The 18,314-nt window shown below is 56.0% G+C and overlaps 2 protein-coding genes across 4 annotated transcripts; one reads left to right on the forward strand and one right to left on the reverse strand.

Annotated features, from left to right (window-relative positions):
* Positions 1-81: 81 nt before the first annotated feature.
* PIH1D1 (PIH1 domain containing 1) lies at positions 82-5,194 on the reverse strand. 3 transcript variants are annotated; one of them, XM_040634294.1, is made up of 9 exons: positions 5,061-5,194; positions 3,942-4,035; positions 3,529-3,595; positions 2,966-3,145; positions 1,822-1,883; positions 1,653-1,734; positions 1,069-1,198; positions 782-857; positions 82-443 (listed from the first exon to the last, which is right to left on the reverse strand). In XM_040634294.1, the coding sequence occupies exons 2-9, from the start codon at positions 4,029-4,031 to the stop codon at positions 165-167; spliced, it is 966 nt and encodes a 321-aa protein (XP_040490228.1). In that variant the 5' UTR covers positions 4,032-4,035; positions 5,061-5,194; the 3' UTR covers positions 82-164. The 3 variants fall into 3 exon arrangements, with proteins under 3 accessions (XP_040490228.1, XP_040490229.1, XP_040490227.1); XM_040634295.1 differs by having other exon boundaries at positions 4,939-5,074; XM_040634293.1 differs by lacking the exon at positions 5,061-5,194 and adding an exon at positions 4,880-5,012.
* Positions 4,959-18,064, forward strand: ALDH16A1 (aldehyde dehydrogenase 16 family member A1). The gene is made up of 17 exons (XM_008684545.2): positions 4,959-5,089; positions 9,941-10,043; positions 10,439-10,565; positions 11,356-11,534; positions 11,623-11,700; positions 11,959-12,140; positions 12,229-12,381; positions 12,860-13,045; positions 13,311-13,406; positions 13,617-13,753; positions 13,933-14,038; positions 14,127-14,257; positions 14,554-14,721; positions 15,014-15,215; positions 16,594-16,779; positions 17,095-17,217; positions 17,782-18,064. Exons 1-17 carry the CDS (start codon positions 5,000-5,002, stop codon positions 17,941-17,943), a joined length of 2,409 nt encoding a protein of 802 aa, XP_008682767.2. The 5' UTR covers positions 4,959-4,999; the 3' UTR covers positions 17,944-18,064.
* The last annotated feature ends 250 nt before the right edge of the window (positions 18,065-18,314 follow it).

Consider the following 18,314-nt stretch of genomic DNA (forward strand, 5'->3'; position numbering starts at 1 on the left):
TGACTTCTCTGTGACTCCAGGACCCAGTCCAACGTCCCTCTTCCCTCCCACTCCCCATGTACTCCTAGCCAGACACAGAACAAAGGCAAAAATCTTTTATTTCAATTTCAGAGAAGCCCCCACCAGCCTCTTCTCTCCACTTGGAAGCACAGAAAGAAACCCAGTCAAGAAGCCACAGACAGAAGGGGCATGGCCACCATCAATTGCTGAGGAGAGACAGGAAAAACAGAATGAGGATTCAGGACCAGGAGTCCAGGCCCCCCAGTACCCCCAGTGCACACCTCCCCCAACCCCCCAGGTACCTCTCTCCTCCGCCAAGCTGCCTTGCTCTCCTCAGAGTTGATCCGCAGGGGGATATAGGCATCCAGATGGTACAGCTGCTGAGGGCCCCCTATCACCAGGCGGTTCTCCCCAATCTCCAGCGACAGCCCCAGAGCTCCACCCTAGGAATACAGCGAAATAAGCCCACCCTTCCTTTCCCAGCAATAGGACAATAATCACATGGACCAGGGAGAAAAGCCTCCTGTGTTGGGATACCATATGTAAAGGGTCTAATCCCCCAGGAAAAAGATGAGAGGCAGTAATTACAAGTCCCCATGACTAAGCACTTACCTCAGGACAGCCCCAAAAGCGGACCTGAAGAACCCATGGCAGGCAGCTGTACTCAGGGGACAGCGCTAACCAGACTCCCACAGGTCTCGCAATGAGCCCCACTCACTCCCCCTCAGAGACCCCCAACCCTTCCAGACCTTTCTCCAGCTCTAGTCAAGCATGAACTCACCAGTTTGGGGAGGTCAATTTCAGCCAAGAGGAGGTCAGGGGCTTCTAGCCAAAGGTTCAGGTGAGGCTTCTCTGGGCTGGGGAGGAACAAGACCCACAATTGAGGAGAGCCCACCAGGTCCTTGCCAGGGCTCATCCTTCCCTTTCTTCCACCTCTGAGTCCTGCTGCCTCGGGAGCCTTCTCAGTGGGAGTGCTGCTTCTCCCCTTTCTGGGTTCCCAGAACCCCCAGGACACTGCTTCCTATGGGGAGGGAGAGACGTGAGAGAGAGAACCCATCGAAGGCCCACCCTTCCTCAGGTCTCAGGGAGTCAGGAGTATACAGGTTTCCCAGCTCCTGGATCCGAGGACGCTGCTGGGAGCGGATATTTTGCTGGGAGATGGAGCCCAGGAAAGGCCGGTTCTTCAACATGCGCCAGTCTGTGGGTAGGAAGCTCGGGGTCAGAGGTGGCACAGGTCAGGGTTCCCTTTGCTTCCCTAGGGGTAATGACAGCAAGAGCCTCGGGAAAGACTCCAACCCTCCGATGATGCCAGGGATCTGGCCACACCCCCAAGCTTAGCCTTAGGAAATCGGCCCACCTTAGCCCTGCCCTTCCCGGGGTATTTGCCCCCCCCAAATCTGTCCCCGGTGAGATGCTCCTGGCTCCGCCTCCTGACTATCCAGACCCCGCCCCTTATCTGGTTCCTGGGCCAGCCCCGCCCCCGCCCCATCTCCATCCCCATCCTCAACCTTGGGAAGCCTCGCCTTCTCCCTGTCATCCACAGGCTAGGGACCAAGAAAATCCCTGCCCACACTTCCCGCCACCTTTTCCAAGGGCTGCCGCCGAGCTGCTCCAACCCCTCTAGTCCCCACTGGCCCAGGCCTGCCTCTCACCTGGACTCAGCTGCAGGCTGTATTTGTCCTCAAGGCCCTCCCTGGCAATGGTGACCACCAGCTCTCGCAAGAAATCGCTGTTCTAGGAGTGAGAGAGGGAGGCTGCAGGAGGGCTCCAGATGGAGGCAGAGGCCCCGGCCCAGGCCTCACCCGCAGCCCCGCCCCCAACCTGCATCCTCCGGTAGAAGTCGCTGTTGACAGCTACGTCGTAGGCGGTACAACCCTGGCCTTCTGTGGGGAGAGAAAGGGGGTGAGACCCCCAGCCCTCCGAGGGAACCCCACCGCCGGATACAGACAAGGCAAAACCAATGACGGCCAGCAGCCGCAAGAACCAGAGAGCCCCAGAGACAATTAGAAAGTAAGGGCTCAAGACTCGCACTTGCCAGTGTGGACTCATACCAGCCTCTTCTCTTCCCCTCGGGTCCTTTCCCACCACGTCCCAGCGCTGACCTTGCCGCTTCCCTGCACACAGCCCTCCCATGGCTCCCCAGCACCCCAGATGAAGGTATGTGTCCTTTGGCATGGCGCGTTGGAGACCCTGTATGGTCTGCTCCTCCCACCTGGAGAGAAGCTCACTTCTCTGTTAGAGCCCTGGTCCCTTTAAATTTCTTCCAATCTCTCTCGATTACTGATCAATCCAATTCAATCACTCTCCAGCCTCTGGACTCCTCTGTCCCCTCTGCCTAGAACCCTCTTCTCTGTCTTGGCCTGATAAACTCCTCCTGTTCCTTCACATCTTATATCTGACACCTCCTCCTCCAGGAAGCCTTCCTGGACCCCTCAGTTTGGGTGAAGAGCCCCCACCAGAGCAACACAAATCATACCATACTGAAATCACATCTGTCCCCTCCACCCTCTCCTAAGACTAGAGTGTCTCAAGGGCACTGCCCAAAGCGTGGTCTCAGGAGGCTTCCCAGGACATATGTGAATTGAAACACAAGCATATAGAGACAGAAACAACAGAGACAGGTGAGACAAGGCAGAGAGTTGGGGGGGGGGAAGGGTGAGGAAGGAAATAGAAACAAGAGTGAGAGCTGGTCCTGCCAGCTGATAAGGACACCTGCCCAGTTCTCCCTCACCATGGGGTAGGGCAGGGAGAAGTGCCAGCCTGACCAGGTGGGCAGGATCAGGACTGTCCCCTGCAGCAGGTACTGGAGGCCCAGGAGGCTAGGCATGTGTCACAGAGAAAAGGATAAGGTCAGGAGGGCCAGATTTCTGGCTCCTGAGGGGGGAGGGTCCCGGGCCCTGGATCTTGGATCCCCAGGAGGAAAGGACCTAGGGAGCTAGATCCCCGGTCCTGTGAGGGCACTGACTTGCATCCAGTTCGGCATGAGGCTCTCCCAGACTCATGGGGATGCGAAACCCAGCTTGGTCTTCCTCCAGCATTTGAAGCAGCTCGTCCTCAGTCACGTCAGCCGGAGGAGGGATGGAAGGAGAGTGACAGATGTTGATGAACACCTTCCCTTCAGGTGAGTTGGTCTTTATGCAGAAACCTGGCGGAAATGGGTTTGTCCTGAGTGTCTGCCTCTGCAAGCATCTGGGTTTCCATCCATCCCCTCCTCAGTCTCTGTTCTTCTCTTGATCTGTCCCCTCTTTGTCCCCTTCTCTGGATCAGTCCTCTGTTTTCTGGGTCTGTTCCCTGCCCCATCCCCTGGGATCTCTGCATCTCTTTCCGTCTTCGAGCCTCTTCCCCCTAGTCATGCCTGTCCTCCTCCTCCTTTCTTTAGATCTTGGTCCCTTCCCTGCTCTCTCTGGATCTCTGTCACAACCCCCCGCCAAGGCCTCTGTACCCCATTACTGTGCCTCTCTTCTGCCTCCTCTGTGTCCCCTGCCCCCAGCTTCTATCCACCTCTCTCTGGGTTTCTGCTTTTCTCACCAGGTTGCGGTTGGATCTGTGTAGATTCTGGTCTGCTTGTCTGGGCTTGCTGGAGCTCCTTGGAGGCCTGTGTGAAGGAAAACAACAAGCTGCATGCTGGCCTCTGTGCTATCAGACCCTCATTTGTTCTTCAAAGGTTTGTCGAGAAATTTTATGCACATGAAATGAACATAGAATAGGACACACTATGTCCCTCTCCTTTGAGGACCCTTAAAAACAACCCCAACCCCACTTGCATCTCTCCCATGGCCTAGCACACGTGGGAGTTAAACAATTACTATTCCATGTAGTGCGCTCTGCAACTGTAGTGCCATCTCTGAGCACCCGTCGGCTTGCATGCATACACATACACATACACACACACACACAAATCCCCCGAATACCCAGGGACCCAGGAACCGGTCAGTCCTCACCTGCAGCAGCAGCTCCTCAAAACGCGCAGTCTCAGAGCCCATCTTCTCTGCCTCGCTTAGCTCCGGCACCAGCAGCTTCGAGTCCGCCATGGCCCTGAGGAAGAGACCTAGGCGTCCTCAGTAATCCCAACGTGGCGGGGGTTGGGGAGACCCTGGCCAGGATCCAAACTGTGAGGCCTGCTGCCGGATCCACAGCCGACTCCTGACAGCCACTATTCTGTATGAAAATCTAAGAATCTGGCCTGAGACTATAATTCCACTCAGACCAGATATGGCTGTCCAGTCTGTTTGGAGCCAATAGTTCCAGATGCTCTCTAAGTCCTCTGTGCTAAACGTGTAAATGACAGCCACACTTCCAGTCTCTGTAACCAAGGACTTCAGCAGACCACGCTTCCGTCTACCTCAAACGTTCAGACACCAATCCTTCAATCTCACTACGTTCCGACCAATCATAGTCTAAGGCTGAAGCCACGCCTCTCACCTCAACCAATCAAAACTAAATGCTGAACCTAACTTCTGAATGCCACACTTCCTCTGTCGCTTAAAGCTATACTTCTCCTTCCAGACTACATTTGGCCAAGCTACTGGGCAGCCCAGGCTGGCACACTTTCAAAACCTACATTTCAGTGTCCATCCCAAAAGACTCCCTTCTGACCCCTGAACTATCGCTTCGTCCCAGAGCTCGATTCGATTCCCTAGTAAATATACTAAGGACTATAAGCTGAACTTCCTGCCCTCAGTATGAACAGGGTAGAGAGAAGATACACCAATACGGCCACGCTTCTAAATCTGGAAGCTTCCTAACTATTTGCAAGGAACCCAGATTTTCGTCCCGTCCCCGCAGCCCGCCCCGCCTCGCTTTGAGGATTGCGCTTGCTCCAAACCACATTTCCCAGCTTGGGTGTATGGGCGGGGCACCGGGTCTAAGGCGGGGTTACCCTCTCACTCTCTCGTAGCCCCGCCCCCTGAACTGGAGTGGGCGGTGCCGCCCTTCGACCTCAAGGTTCCTCTGGGCAGAGCGCCCCACACTGCTTGGTGGAAAGCGGCCGGGGCGGGTGATGGCTGCGACGCGTGCAAAGCCCAGCGCCCGAGAGATCTTCACCACGCTGGAGTACGGACCGGTGCCTGAGAGCCACGCATGCGCACTGGTGAGGGGCTGCCGTTCGGCGCTGCCCATCCCCCTCCTCAGGCCTCCGGGTCCCGTTTGGCGCGCGGACTCCCGTGATGCACCGCGGCAGCTCAGCAGCTCCGCCCTTCTCGGTTCCCGTGACTCTGGCAACCCCTTAGGACCCACCCTTGAAGGGCGTTCCCTTGAGCCTTTGCGGCTGCTGCCTCTTAACCCTTCGGTCTCTCCCCTTGTTTTGGACCCTTTTTCTTGCCGCCTGCTCCGAGCTTGCGACGGTGTTTCCCCGATGCCTCGGAGTCCCGGAGGGGCTTCTGTGATTCTTCAGGGCCCCCCTCCAGAACCTCCCGTGACTCCCAGGGACTCGGAATTCCTGTGTGGCACCCTTATCTTTCAGGGACCCTCAGAATAGCCATGGACTTAGGTGATTCCTCAGAGCATCCTGTGGCTCCCATGGCCTTCTGAGCCCCCCTGCCCCGAGCTCCTGTGGGGGCCCCCGTGGTTCCTCAGGGCCCCCATCAGTACTTGCGGGGCTCCTAGGATCTTGGGAACCCCAGGATAGCTCAGAACTTACTGTAACCACGTACAGCCCCTCAGAATACCCTCGTGGGGCTCCCATGATTCTTCAGCCCTTCTTCAAGTCCTCATGAGGGTCCTGTGATCCCTCGGGGTCCCCCAGAACCTCTTGTGGTTCCTGTGGATAAAATAGGGTGCCTCGAATATTCTGTAATTACCTAGGCTCCTCAGAACTCCCCTCATGGGGCGCTCCTGGTCCCACAGAGTCTTCTAGCATCCAGGAATGAGAAGCTTAGGCTGGAACAGTGGTCCAAGTGGAAGAAGATGAGACCAGAGCCTGGAGCGGGCTGTGGAAGTGGGTAGATGGATGGGAGGGAATGAGGCAGAGATACAGAAGGAACGGTGTGGGGAGTTGAGAGGGCCAGGCAGTGTCCGGGGTCTGGCTGTCTCTGTCCATCCACCACCACCAGTGGTGAACCCAGGAGGACTAGGGTTTCGGGAAAGATCCTGAGCTTGGTTATCACATAGTGAGAGTGTGAGGGACCCAGGGACAGCCTTGGGCTTGTGCAGGCGTCAAATGCTGCTTGGGCTCGAGCCTTCGAGTCTGGACACAGAGACCTGGGAATCACCAGTATAGAAAGATAGCTGAACTGTGGGAGTGAGGATCTGGGTCAGAGAACAGACAATTCCCACACTTGAAGGTTGGCTAGAGATGAAATATACTGAAATAGCAGTAATGTGATCATAGCTTATATTTACTGGGAGCTCTCTGTGTGCCAGCCTCTGTGCTCAGTGTGATCTCATTTAATCCCCAGAACAGCTGTGAGAGGGGATTATTGTCATTATTTTAGTGATGGCACGCGGAGGCTTAAAGGGGTAAGTAATTTGCCCATGGTCAACACAGTTTAAAAGAGGTGAAGCTGAGATTTGAACCTGAGCCCTTGGATTCCACAGCCCATGGTTCCCCCACCGCCTCCCAAGCAGGGTCTCAACCTTCCAATGTGTGGGCCAGACTCAACCAACAAACTGTTTTCTTTGGCCTGCACTTTATTTTTGAAAATGTGAATTAGTGGTCAACTAATTCTCTGTAAACATCCAGGAGGATTCCAGCTTCTTTTGAAAATAAAATCCCAAAATTTGGCAATGTTTGGCTCCCATCCCTGACAAAAATCATCTGGATTCAATAGTGATTGTCTTTTCAGACAAGTCATGAGTTCCCAGTCTCCAGCAGCCCCTCTTCTCACACTAACATGACTTGCCAGGACCCTGTGGGCATTCTTTTAGGGTTTTGTTTTTCTTGGGTGGGGGGAGTTTGCAAACTTCCACAGAGTACTTAATAATACTGCTGCTTACCTATCCCTCAGCTTCAGGAATCGCCAACATTTGGTCCAGTGTTGTTTTTGTTTTCTCTCTTTTCTGGAATGACTTAAATCCCAGATGTCATGGTAGCTTCCCAGAAATATTTGAATTCCCATTTCTTTCTTTTTTTTTTTTTAAAGATTTTATTTTTATTTATTCGACAGAGATAGAGACAGCCAGCGAGAGAGGGAACACAAGCAGGGGGAGTGGGAGAGGAAGAAGCAGGCCCATAGCAGAGGAGCCTGACGCGGGCCTCGATCCCGTAACGCCTGGATCACGCCCTGAGCCAAAGGCAGACGCTTAACCGCTGTGCCACCCAGGTGCCCCTGAATTCCCATTTCTAACAGATAAGGACTCATTTCGTAACATAATCATCTAGGCATTTTTTTTTTTTTTAGAGAGAGAGAGAGAGTGTGGGGGCTCGAGTGAGCATGCAAGCTGGGGAAGGGGCAGAGAGAATCTTAAGCAGTCTTTACACCCAGCACAGAACCTACGAGGGGCTCGATCTCACGACCCTGAGCCGAAATCAAGAGTCAGACACTTAAGTGACTGAGCCACCCGGCACCCCCACTTACCATTTTTCACTCTTCACGTTAGCGGTCACTCTTTACTTTTTTTTTTTTTTAAGATTTTATTTATTTGTCAGAGAGAGAGAGACAGAGCACAAGCAGGGGGAGCGGCAGGCGGAGGGAGAAGCAGGCTCCCCACTGAGCAAGGAGCCTGAGGCGGGACTTGACCCCAGGACCCTGAGATCATGACCTGAGCCGAAGGCAGATGCTTAACCGACTGAGCCACCCAGGCGTCCCAGCGGTCATTGTTTAATATCATCCAATGCCCCAGCTCATGTTCATACGCCCCCAACTGTTTCCAAAATGTGTCTTTCTCTGGGGGTATTTGAATTTGAAACTTCTGACTCATCATTTGACTACAAAGTAAAATGAGAAGGGCCAGTTGGCAGGGCAAGAAGAAAATCGGGAGAACGTGGCTTTGGGATGCTAAGAAGAGAGCAGTTGTAGAAGGAAAAAGTGGAAAGCATGTCCTGGATTTCGCCAGAATTTAGGGAAGACAGGACCAGGGAGAGAAACATGGGGCAGACGTGGAGGGTGGGGTGCAGTGAGATTAAGAGGAAATCCTACATAGTGCTGCTCTGGGTATATAAAGGGCATGGATGCATTTAATCCTCACCACAGCCCTGTGAAGTAGAGAGGGGCTGTGATTATCCCCATCTTCCAGATGGCTTAGCCGAGGCCAGAATATTGTAACACCCTGGCTGAGGTTGCCCTGTAAATACAAGAGCCAAGATTCACATTCCTAGCTCCAGAGACTCTACACCAGGCCGTCCCGTTTGCAATGCCTGTGTGCTCTGCCTGGGGCTCCGGTAGACACATCACAGCCAAAGAAGCTGTGCCTGGCAGGCCTGTGTCTTCAGCAGGGGTCCATACTGCTCCCCAAAGAGATGACCGCTGAGGACGGAGGGAACGCCATCATACAGCCGGGTGCAGGAGCCACCTGGCTTAGAAGCCCCACCTTCCCCAAGGAACCCGATACTGCCTGATAATGGTGTCATGGGCATTGCCTCCAGGGTTGTGACAAGGTATGTGCCCCATCACAGGAATGCAGAGCGCTCCAGAAAGCCCCAGTGCCTTGGCTTCTCATTGCATATTTATGGCGTGTTCCCAGTTTTCCCAGTCAGGTGGGGTGGACCATTCAGGGGTCATTGTTGCCTGGTAATGCAGCTGAATTGTCTCAGGTTTCCCAAGAAATAGAAAGCTCACCTGAGCTCCTTTCTCCATGGACAAGAAAGGGTTTTATTAAGCCACATTTCAAAGTCAGTAGGACAGGGGTGCCTGGGTGGCTTAGTCGATTAAGCGTCTGCCTTCGGCTCAGGTCATGATCCCGGGGTCCTGGGATTGAGCCCCGCATCAGACTCCCTGCTCAGCAGGGAGCCTGCGTCTCCCCTCTCCCTCTGCTCCTCCCCCTGCTTGTGCTGTGCTCTCGCGCTCTCTCTCTGTCAAATAAATAAAATCTTTTAAAAAAAAAAATCAAAAGACAAAGTCAGTAGGACAGCCCTCACATATCTCTGGTGAGAATGTAAAACAGCTCAGTGGTTCCTCTGTAAGTTACTCATGGAGTTGCCATGTGACCCAGCAATTCCCCTCCTGGGTCCATATGCCTAAAAGAAGTGAAGACAGGTGTTCGAGCATGTTCCGAGCAGCATTATTCACAATAACCAGAAGGCAGAAACAAACCGAATGACATTCACTGGTGATAAATGGGTAAGCAGATGTGGCCTGTCCAGACAACGGAGTATCGTATAGGTGTAAAAAGGAATGGAGGTTATTGTTGTGGTGGTTGTTGTTTTTTAAGGGGAGGGCAGAGGGAGAGAGAATCTTAAGCAGGCTCCACGTCCAGCCGGGAACCCAACGTGGGTCTCGATCTCACAACCCTGAGATCATGACCTGAGCCAAAATCGTGGGATGCTTAACCGACTGAGCCACCCGGGCACTCCACAAACGGAGTATTGATACCTGCTACAACTGGTGGGCCTCAAAAACAGCATGTTGGGTGAAAGAAACCAGCCAAAAAAGTCACAGATTGTAAGGTTCCGTTTCTGAGAAATGTCCAGAGTCAGCAAATCCACCGAAAAAGGAAGCAGATCAGTGATTGCCAGGGGCTGGGGGCAGGGGGAAGGGAGAGTGACTGTCTAATGTGTACAAAGTTTCCTTTGGGGGGGATGGAAATGTTCTGGAACGAGATCCTGGTGATGGTGGCACGTCCTAAATGCCGCTGAATTGTACACTTGAAAATGGTTCATCTGATGGTTTTTGGTTATAACATATTTTATGTTTATGGGTTGTTTTCCTTCTATACAGGAAAAGAATTAGCGGGGGCGGGGGGGCAAAGGGGTGCAGGTGTCCCACTCCCAAAGAATTCTGGGCAGGGATTGAGCTCCCCCAGCTGCCTCCCAGACCCCATTCTGAACAGTCTTCGCCTCCCGCAGGCCTGGCTGGACACCCAGGACCGACACTTGGGTCACTATGTAAACGGAAAGTGGTTGAAGCCAGAACACAGGAACTCAGTGCCTTGCCAGGATCCCATCACAGGTATGAGGTGTCTCCCAGCTGCTATGGGAGGGAGACGCATCTATACCCCCAGCTGTACCAACAACAACGCCCCATTCCCTTTGCTCAGGGCCCTGAAGCCAAGGAGTAGCCAGTGGGGGAAGAAGGCCAAGATTTCTGGCTCTTCCTGTTTGCAGTCATCCTAATTATGACTCCCAGTCCCTGTGGATGCTTCTTGGAGTCACTCTCTACTAAGATCCCTTCCTCGATTATGGGAGACAGTGAGAGCAATGACCAACAGAGTTCTAATAGAGCAGGGCTGGGGACCAGCTTTCCTGCCCTGGAGCCACCCAGGCCCTGGAAATCTTAGCCGCCTCCAGTTCTGTCATGGTCTCCCCCACTCTTCCCGTCTGAGGTCCCTCCCTTCATCTCCGCAGGAGAGAGCTTGGCCACTTGCCTCCAGGCACAGGCTGAGGATGTGGTGGCAGCCGTGGGGGCAGCAGGGACCGCGTTCGAGAACTGGAGTGGACTCCCTGGAGCCTCTCGGGCCCAGCACCTGCTCAGGTGACACAGTTGAGGTGTGGGCCTTGGGAGGTGGGAAGGACTTCATCCCCCAGCATCCACTTGAGACTGTGGGAACGAAGACTCTATTTCCCGATGTCTCGCTGAATTACTTGGTAGCTGAGGCTCCTATTTCCAGCATGCCTTCGAGCCTTGAGCAGCTAAGACATCCATACACCGGGACTAGTCATGAGGAAGCTCTGTTTCCCAGAATAGCCCCGGGGCTCATCGATGCTCCATTTTCCCAGCCCCAATGCCCATTTTCCAGCATACTCTTGGGGCAACTAGAGACAAAGTTTGCATTTTCTAAAATAACAGTTGAGATTAGAGGTTCAACTTCTTTTTTTTTTTTTTTTTTAAGATTTTATTTATTTATTTAGCAGAGCGAGAGACAGCCAGCGAGAGAGGGAACACAAGCAGGGGGAGTGGGAGAGGAAGAAGCAGGCTCCCAGCAGAGGAGCCTGATGTGGGGCTCGATCCCAGAACGCCAGGATCACGCCCTGGGCCGAAGGCAGACGCTTAACGACTGCGCCACCCAGGCACCCCTAGAGGTTCAACTTCTATTTCCCGGCACCTTTGGGGGTCGCAGGTGGCCAAGATCACAGGGCACCCTCTGGTTTTGTAGTTCTTGGACTACGTTTCCCATAAATCTTTGGGGCTCTCCACCCCTGGTAAATGAGGGCGATGCCCCCAGGAGATCGTAAGGATTGTAGTCCAAGTACATAGGGGGTGTTCCAGGATTGTCTGACTGAGGGGCAGTGGGAAATGACTCTCCCCCTGGCCTTCTTTGCAGGCTGGCCAAAATGATCCAGAAACACCAGCGGCTCCTGTGGACCCTGGAGTCCCTGGTTACCGGGCGAGCCGTTCGAGAGGTTCGAGACGGGGATGTCCCACTGGCCCAGCAGCTGCTCCAGTACCATGCAGTCCAGGCATACACCCAGGAGGAGGTGCTAGCAGGCTGGGAGCCGATGGGTGAGAAGCAGGAGTCCTGGCCCCCAGCCCCTTCCTCTCTCATGACCTAGCAGTACCTGCCCCAGTCCCCTTATTTTTATTCTTACAGGAGTGATTGGTCTCATCTTGTCACCCACATTCTCCTTCCTTGAGATGATGTGGAGGATTTGCCCTGCCTTGGCTGTGGGTAATTGATGGGCTGGGTCTGAGGCAGGAGGGTGCTGGGGGCCTGGACCCCTGGGTCTGAGGGAGGAGGGGCTGGGGGGTCTGGACTCCTGGGTCTGAGGGAGGAGGGGCTGAGGGGTCTGGACCCCTGGTCTGAGGGAGGAGGGGCTGGGGGTTCTGGACCCCTGGGTCTGATGGAAGAGGGTGCTGGGACCCCTGGGTCTGAAGGAAGGGGCTGGGGCCCAGACTCCAGGGTCTTTGAGCTGCCCACCTTTTCCAGGCTGCACTGTGGTGGTCCTCGTACCCCCAGCCTCCCCAACACCCCTCCTCCTGGCCCAGCTGGCAGGGGAGCTAGGCTCGTTCCCAGGAATCCTCAATGTGATCAGTGGTCCTGCCTCCCTGGGCCCTGTCCTGGCCTCCCAGCCTAGAGTCCAGAAGGTGATCTTCTGTGGAGCCGTCGAGGTATCTTCGGGGTTGGGAGGGGGACAGGATGTGGCTGGGAGGCCAGAAGCCCCCTCCCTCGGCTGAATCCGGCGGGGCGGTCCTGCAGGAAGGACGTGCCCTTCGGCGGACCCTGGCGGGCAAGGGTGCCGAGCTGGGCCTGGCACTGGGGGCCGAGTCGCTGCTGATGCTGACGGAGGCGGCGGACGTGGACTCGGCCGTGGAGGGCGTCGTGGACGCGGCCTGGTCCGACCGCAGCACAGTGAGTCCTGTGCGCTCGTGGGCCCCCAAGTCCTGGGGGTCATGTGTGTCCATCCCCAGACCTCAGGGCCTCATGTCTCTCCATTGATTGTAATTTTTAGTTCTTTGTGTCTCACATTCTCTCTCTGCAACAGCGCGTGTGCAGGGCTCCGCATCACCTCAGATTTCTGGATCTCCACGTCCCGGCTCTCCTGTTTCTGCAGGGGGCTCATGTGTCTTGTTAAAGATTTTCTCTGCTTTTCTGAGTGTGCGTGGCCCTAGTTTTCCAACCTCTGTCTTCACTCTGAATCACCAGCTTCTGTAACCTCACCTCCTGCCTGGACATGGGGCCTTGGTGCGTCTCCAGGGTCTCCAGCCACTCCTCCTTGACCCTGCTCTGATCTGAGTATGTACGTCCCCAAGTCTCGGCCTTCTGTGGGGGCCTGTCCCCTCAATGTGAGCTCTGACTTTGGCTGCCCTGACATCCCCCTTCCTGACAGGGGGGACTCAGGCTTCTCATCCAGGAGTCCGTGTGGGACGAGACGATGAGGCGGGTCCAGGAGCGGATGGCGCGGCTTCGGGGTGGTCGAGGACTGGATGGGGCCGTGGACATGGGGGCTCGAGGGGCTGCCGCACATGACCTGGCCCAGCGCTATGTGCGTGAGGCCCGGAGTCAGGGTGCACAGGTGAGCAAGGGACACAGACTCCAGGGTACCAGGGGAGGAGGGACCTGGAGACCTGACTCCTACGGCTGAGGGAGGAGAGATTGGGCCTGGACTCCTAGGTCTCAGGGAGGAGAGACTGGGAACCCAGACTCCTGGGTCTGAGGGTGGGAGAGACTGGGAACCTGGACTCCTGGGTCTCAGGGAGGAGAGACTGGGAACCCGGACTCCTGGGTCTCAGGGAGGAAGGGCTGGAAGTGAACTTGTCAATCTGTTTTTTTCTCTTCAGGTGTTCCAGGCTGGTGATGTGCCTTCAGACAGCCCATTCTTCCCCCCAACTTTGGTCTCTGACCTGCCCCCGGCTTCCCCATGTACCCAGGCAGAGGTGAGCCCTCTAGGGCCCTGGAGATCCTATTCGACCCACCCATCTGTGCCAGACCCGGGCAGCATCACTATGCCGGCAGAGGCCCCAAGGGGGTGACCACTGGGTCTAGGTCTGGGAGCTGCTAACTATCGTAGGCCGGTCCCCTAATGGCTGGGATATTGGAGGGAGGAGCTGGCCAGGCCACCTGAGCTCCGTCATCACCCCTTCTAGGTGCCCTGGCCTGTGGTCGTGGCCTCCCCATTCCGCACGGCTAAGGAGGCCCTGGCCGTGGCCAACGGGACGCCCCGAGGAGCCAGTGCCAGCGTGTGGAGCGAGAGACTAGGGCAGGCCCTGGAGCTGGGCTACGGGTCAGTCGGCACCTGCTGGGGCACAGGAGGCAGCCTGTTGGGGGGACCCAAGTTTCTGCTCTTTCTCAGTCTCGAGGCCTCCATCTAACTCTCTCTGGGTCTCTGCCCACCCCACCTCCCTGACTCCCGGCCCCCCGCAACTTTCCGTTCTTGCTCACGTCCCCCCTCTCTCCCCACAGGCTCCGGGTGGGCACGGTCTGGATCAATGCCCACGGCCTGCGAAACACTGAAGTGCCCACAGGTGGCTGCAAGGAGAGTGGGTCGTCCTGGAGCGGGGGCCCCGACGTGAGTACACCCCTCCTCGGCCCCGTCATCACCCGCTTCAACCACCTCATGCCCGCCTTGCGTCCTTTTGACACCGTCCCTCTCCCAGGGTCTGTATGAGTATCTGCGGCCCTCAGGGACCCCCGCCCGGCTGTCTTACTTTTCTGAGAATCTGAACTATGACACCTTTGGCCTTGCCGTCCCCTCAACCCTGCCAGCTGGGCCTGAAATAGGACCCAGGTGAGCCGTCTCAGGGGCTGCAACTCCCAGAATCCCTGGGGCATGGAAGGGGAGAAAGGAAGTTGTGGCAGGCTCCCCATGGACTGGAGGGGGGGTTCATTAGAGCAATCTTGAGGGGTCCCCAGGTGCTGCCCAGAATTGCATTGTGGGTCTCGTGGCTCCACACCCACCCCTATGCCTGAGTCTCAGTTCTGCTAAATGAAGGTCTGTGCTCTCCCAGAGGCTCAGTGGGGTGCAGTAGGGGGTCTGAGTAGACCTGGCCTCCGGACCCACCCCCACGCCTCACCCCGCTCCAGCCCAGCAACCCCCTATGGGCTCTTGATCGGCGGCCGTTTCCAAGCTCCGGGAGCCCGGAGCTCCAGACCCATCCAGGACGCGCGAGGCAATCTGCACGGCTATGTGGCGGAGGGTGGAGCCAAGGATATCCGAGGGGCTGTGGAGGCCGCTCACCAGGCCGCCCCTGGGTAAGGAAGTCGCATGGGAAAACCCAGAGGTCATGGGGCATTAGAGAGAGTAGTCTGAGACCCCCAAGGACTAGTAGTATATGGGGTCTGCGTCCCAAGGACCGGTGGGCTGTGAAGTCCGAGCTTCCAAGGCTGACAGGATACGGGTCACACCACTCATTCCCATCCCCAGGCAGATGGGCCATGGGGCCTGGAGCCCCATGGTAGGGGCTGCGGGACAGAGGAGGGACATCTGGAAAGAGCCAGGGACGGGAAGCTGACCCCTACTTTGCACTGTGTCCCCTCCCCCCAGCTGGGTGGGCCAGTCACCAGGGGCCCGGGCGACCCTGCTGTGGGCGCTGGCAACTGCCCTGGAGCGCCGGGAGGCTGCCCTCGCTTCGAGGCTGGAGAGGCACGGCGTGGAGCTCAGGGACGCCAAGGTAGAGGTGGAGCTGAGCGCGAGGCAGCTTCGGGCCTGGGGCGCCCGCGCGCAGGCCCAAGGCCACGTCTTGCAGGTGAGAGGGTTCTGTGGGCCGGCAGGACGGGCAGCCTCGGGTAGCGGTTAGAGCAAGGATTTGGGAGTGAGCCGGACTTGGGGAGAGAGAAAGAGAGAGAGCACGGGCAGGAGGGCAGAGGGAGAGAGAATCTCAAGCAGGCTCTGTATTGAGCACGGAGCCCGACATGGGGCTCGATCTCACGACCCTGAGATCATGACCTGAGCCGAAACCAAGAGTCAGACGCTCCATCACCTGAGCCACCCAGGCACCCTTAATTCCTAGGTTTTAATTCGAGAACAGTGAAAGCATGTATCCATACCAGGATTTACACCCAAATTTTATAGGCGCATTATTCAGAGTAGCTGAAGACTGGAAGCTAGCTAGCGGCGGCTGGCCAGCTCAGTAGCGCGTGTGACTCTTGGCCTCCGGGGGAGTGAGTTTGAGCCCCATGTTGGGCGTGGAGTTTATTTTTAAAACAAATACGATAAATAAAATAAAAAGTGGAAGGAAGCCAAATGTCCCTTGGTAGGTTAATAGATAAACAAATTATGTTACACGCATAACAGTGGGCTCCCACTCCGCATTCAGGAGCGAACAGGCCACTCCGTGGATGAGTCGCAAAGGGACTGTGCTGAGGGAAACAAGCCAGGTTAAAAAAATAGCGCAGACTATGTGATTCCGTATCTAGAAAATTCTGGAAAACACAAACGAATCTATAGCGAGTGGAAGCAGATCAGTGGTTGAGGACAGAGAGGGTTCAGATAGAGTCAGGCGGGAAGGATCACAAAGGGGCACAAGGAGATTTTGGGGAGTGAAGCACATTCTCCTGATTGTGCTGTTTGTCTCTCCGATACATATAGATGTTCAAACCTACCAAACTGGGGGCATCTGGCTGGCTCAGTCGTTAGAGCATAGAACTGTTGATCGCAGGGTCATGAGTTCAAGCTCCATATCGGACACAGAGTTACTTATAAAAAAAAAAAAAAAAGAATTGTGAAATTGTACCCTCTAAAATGCATGCAATTTAGTGAATTTCGATTATATTCAAGAAAGTGTAAAAAAAGATTATACACACACACAGAAACAAACCCATGGGCCAGGTTCTGAGCCCTCTACACACAGTAACTTATTTCATTTTAACAACAACCTCTGAGGCAAACACTGTTAGGCTCGTTTGAAAGATGGGAAACTGAGGCCCAGAGAGGTTAAGTAACTCACCCAAGGTCACACAGCTGGTGAGTGGCAGAGCCAACGGTCTGGCTCAAGTCTGCCCTGCACTATCACCTGGTGAATCATCGCTGGAGTTGTTACAGAGAAGCAAAGGTGGGGAGAGGAGGAAAGGGGCAGACGACGAGGCTCCTGTGCCCAGCCCTTGACCTCCTGCCTGTCCCCACAGGTGGCAGGGCTGAAAGGCCCTGTGCTCCGGCTGCGGGAGCCGCTGGGCGTGCTGGCCATTGTGTGCCCTGACGAATGGCCCCTGCTTGCCTTCGTGTCCCTGCTGGCTGCCGCCCTGGCCCACGGCAACACTGTGGTCTTGGTGCCCAGCGGGGCCTGTCCCATCCCCGCCCTGGAGCTCTGCCAGGTACAGTTGCCCACCTTCCTGCTGCTGCTCCCAGCAGCCCCTGGGGCAGCAGATGGTTGGAAGGTGCCCCAGGCCCTGCACTCACCCCACCCCCTTGCTAACCGTGGTAAACCCAGCCCCCCCCAATCCGAGCCTGCACTGCTCGTGGACCCTGGGACCATTCTGTCCAGGCCTGGAGTGTTCGCCAGTCATGACCCAGGTCCCGTTCCTTCCAGGAACCCCAAGGACCCTCCCCGGATGCTCCCTCCTCACCCAGCCTATTGCCTCCGGGGTTTCTGACTCCCTTCCCACCCAATCCTCTGTGCTGTCCCCTAGGATATGGCAGCCTTGTTGCCAGCAGGCCTCGTGAATGTGGTGACCGGTGACCGAGACCACCTGACCCGCTGCCTGGCCTTGCACCAGGACGTCCAGGCCCTGTGGTACTTCGGATCTGCTCAGGTACCCTTTGCTTTGCTGTCTCTTCAGGGTCTCAAACAACACCAACAGCCTCTTTTCTGGAATCAGGGCAGTGCCCCCTTAGAGCTCCCATTGCTAAGGGGGAGACACTCCTTGGCAACCGGGTTCTGAGATCCCGCCCCTTTAGCACCCCCTTTGCTAAGGAAGGGGATCTCCTTAGCATAGCAACAAGGGCCTGCCATCCTACCCGGCCCAAAGACCTCATCTCATTGGACGACCCATTGCTAAGGACCACACCCTAGTAGCAGAACCAGAGGCCTACAGTCCACCCTCCTGAGGGTAACAGGGAAACTCCTTGTCACCAAAAACGTCAGACCCCATTCCTTGGAACGTGGGCCGTTAATGGGAGGAAATCCCCTAGCCACAAAGGTCAGCCTTGTTTCCCTCAGCATCTGGAAGGTCTGCCAGTCGACTACAGATCGAGCATTGTAGCAACAGAGCCTAGGTCAAGCTGTCAGGCCCCTCAGTATTAGTCTTTGTTGTCAAGGAAACAGCTGCTTGGCAACCAAGTTGATGGAAGCGCCGATCCCCCTCTTCTCATGCCAGGGCTCCCAGTTTGTGGAGTGGGCCTCAGCAGGAAACCTGAAGCCGGTGTGGGTGAACCGGGGCTGCCCTCGGGCCTGGGATCAGGAGGCCAAGGGGGCAGGCCGAGAGCTGGGGCTGCGGGCAGCACGGACCAAGGCCCTGTGGCTGCCCATGGGGGACTGATGCCTGAGTGCCACCCGCCCCATCTTGGACAGAAGAGAGCTGGACCCTGACAGACACCAGAAGCCTGGAACTTGCTTCTGTGATGACTCCCATGCCCTCCAATAAACTCTGACCAACCTTGGCTGTGCTTCTGAGGGGAGGAAGTGGGGGTGTAGCAACTTCTGGTCTGTTTGAGGCCTTTCGAGTTCTGAGACTCAGCAGCCGGGTGGGCTGGCTCCAGTACAACACAGTGTTTGTGAAACAGATAAAGGGAACTCTGAGAAGCCCCGGGCAGGGCCCCAGGGCCTCTTGTTTCCCCCCTGGTCTTCTGCATCCTGAGGCTCTCGCTCTTTGATGTTCTCTGCCAATGCATTGTTTCAGGATCCCGGTGT

Source organism: Ursus maritimus, unplaced genomic scaffold (genome assembly GCF_017311325.1).
Source record: "Ursus maritimus isolate PB19 unplaced genomic scaffold, ASM1731132v1 scaffold_19, whole genome shotgun sequence".
NCBI classification, from domain to species: domain Eukaryota; kingdom Metazoa; phylum Chordata; class Mammalia; order Carnivora; family Ursidae; genus Ursus; species Ursus maritimus.

Excerpts from the sequence above, each read along its gene's own strand:
- PIH1D1 (XM_040634294.1), bottom strand. The coding sequence starts at position 4,031 with ATGGCGGACTCGAAGCTGCTGGTGCCGGAGCTAAGCGAGGCAGAGAAG. Across the intron at positions 3,596-3,941 it reads TTGAGGAGCTGCTGCTGCAG|GCCTCCAAGGAGCTCCAGCA; the intron begins GTGAGGACTGAC and ends TCCTTCACACAG. Across the intron at positions 3,146-3,528 it reads ACAGATCCAACCGCAACCTG|GTTTCTGCATAAAGACCAAC; the intron begins GTGAGAAAAGCA and ends CATTTCCGCCAG.
- ALDH16A1 (XM_008684545.2), top strand. The coding sequence starts at position 5,000 with ATGGCTGCGACGCGTGCAAAGCCCAGCGCCCGAGAGATCTTCACCACG. Across the intron at positions 13,046-13,310 it reads CCCGGAGTCAGGGTGCACAG|GTGTTCCAGGCTGGTGATGT; the intron begins GTGAGCAAGGGA and ends TTTTCTCTTCAG. Across the intron at positions 14,258-14,553 it reads GGGCCTGAAATAGGACCCAG|CCCAGCAACCCCCTATGGGC; the intron begins GTGAGCCGTCTC and ends ACCCCGCTCCAG.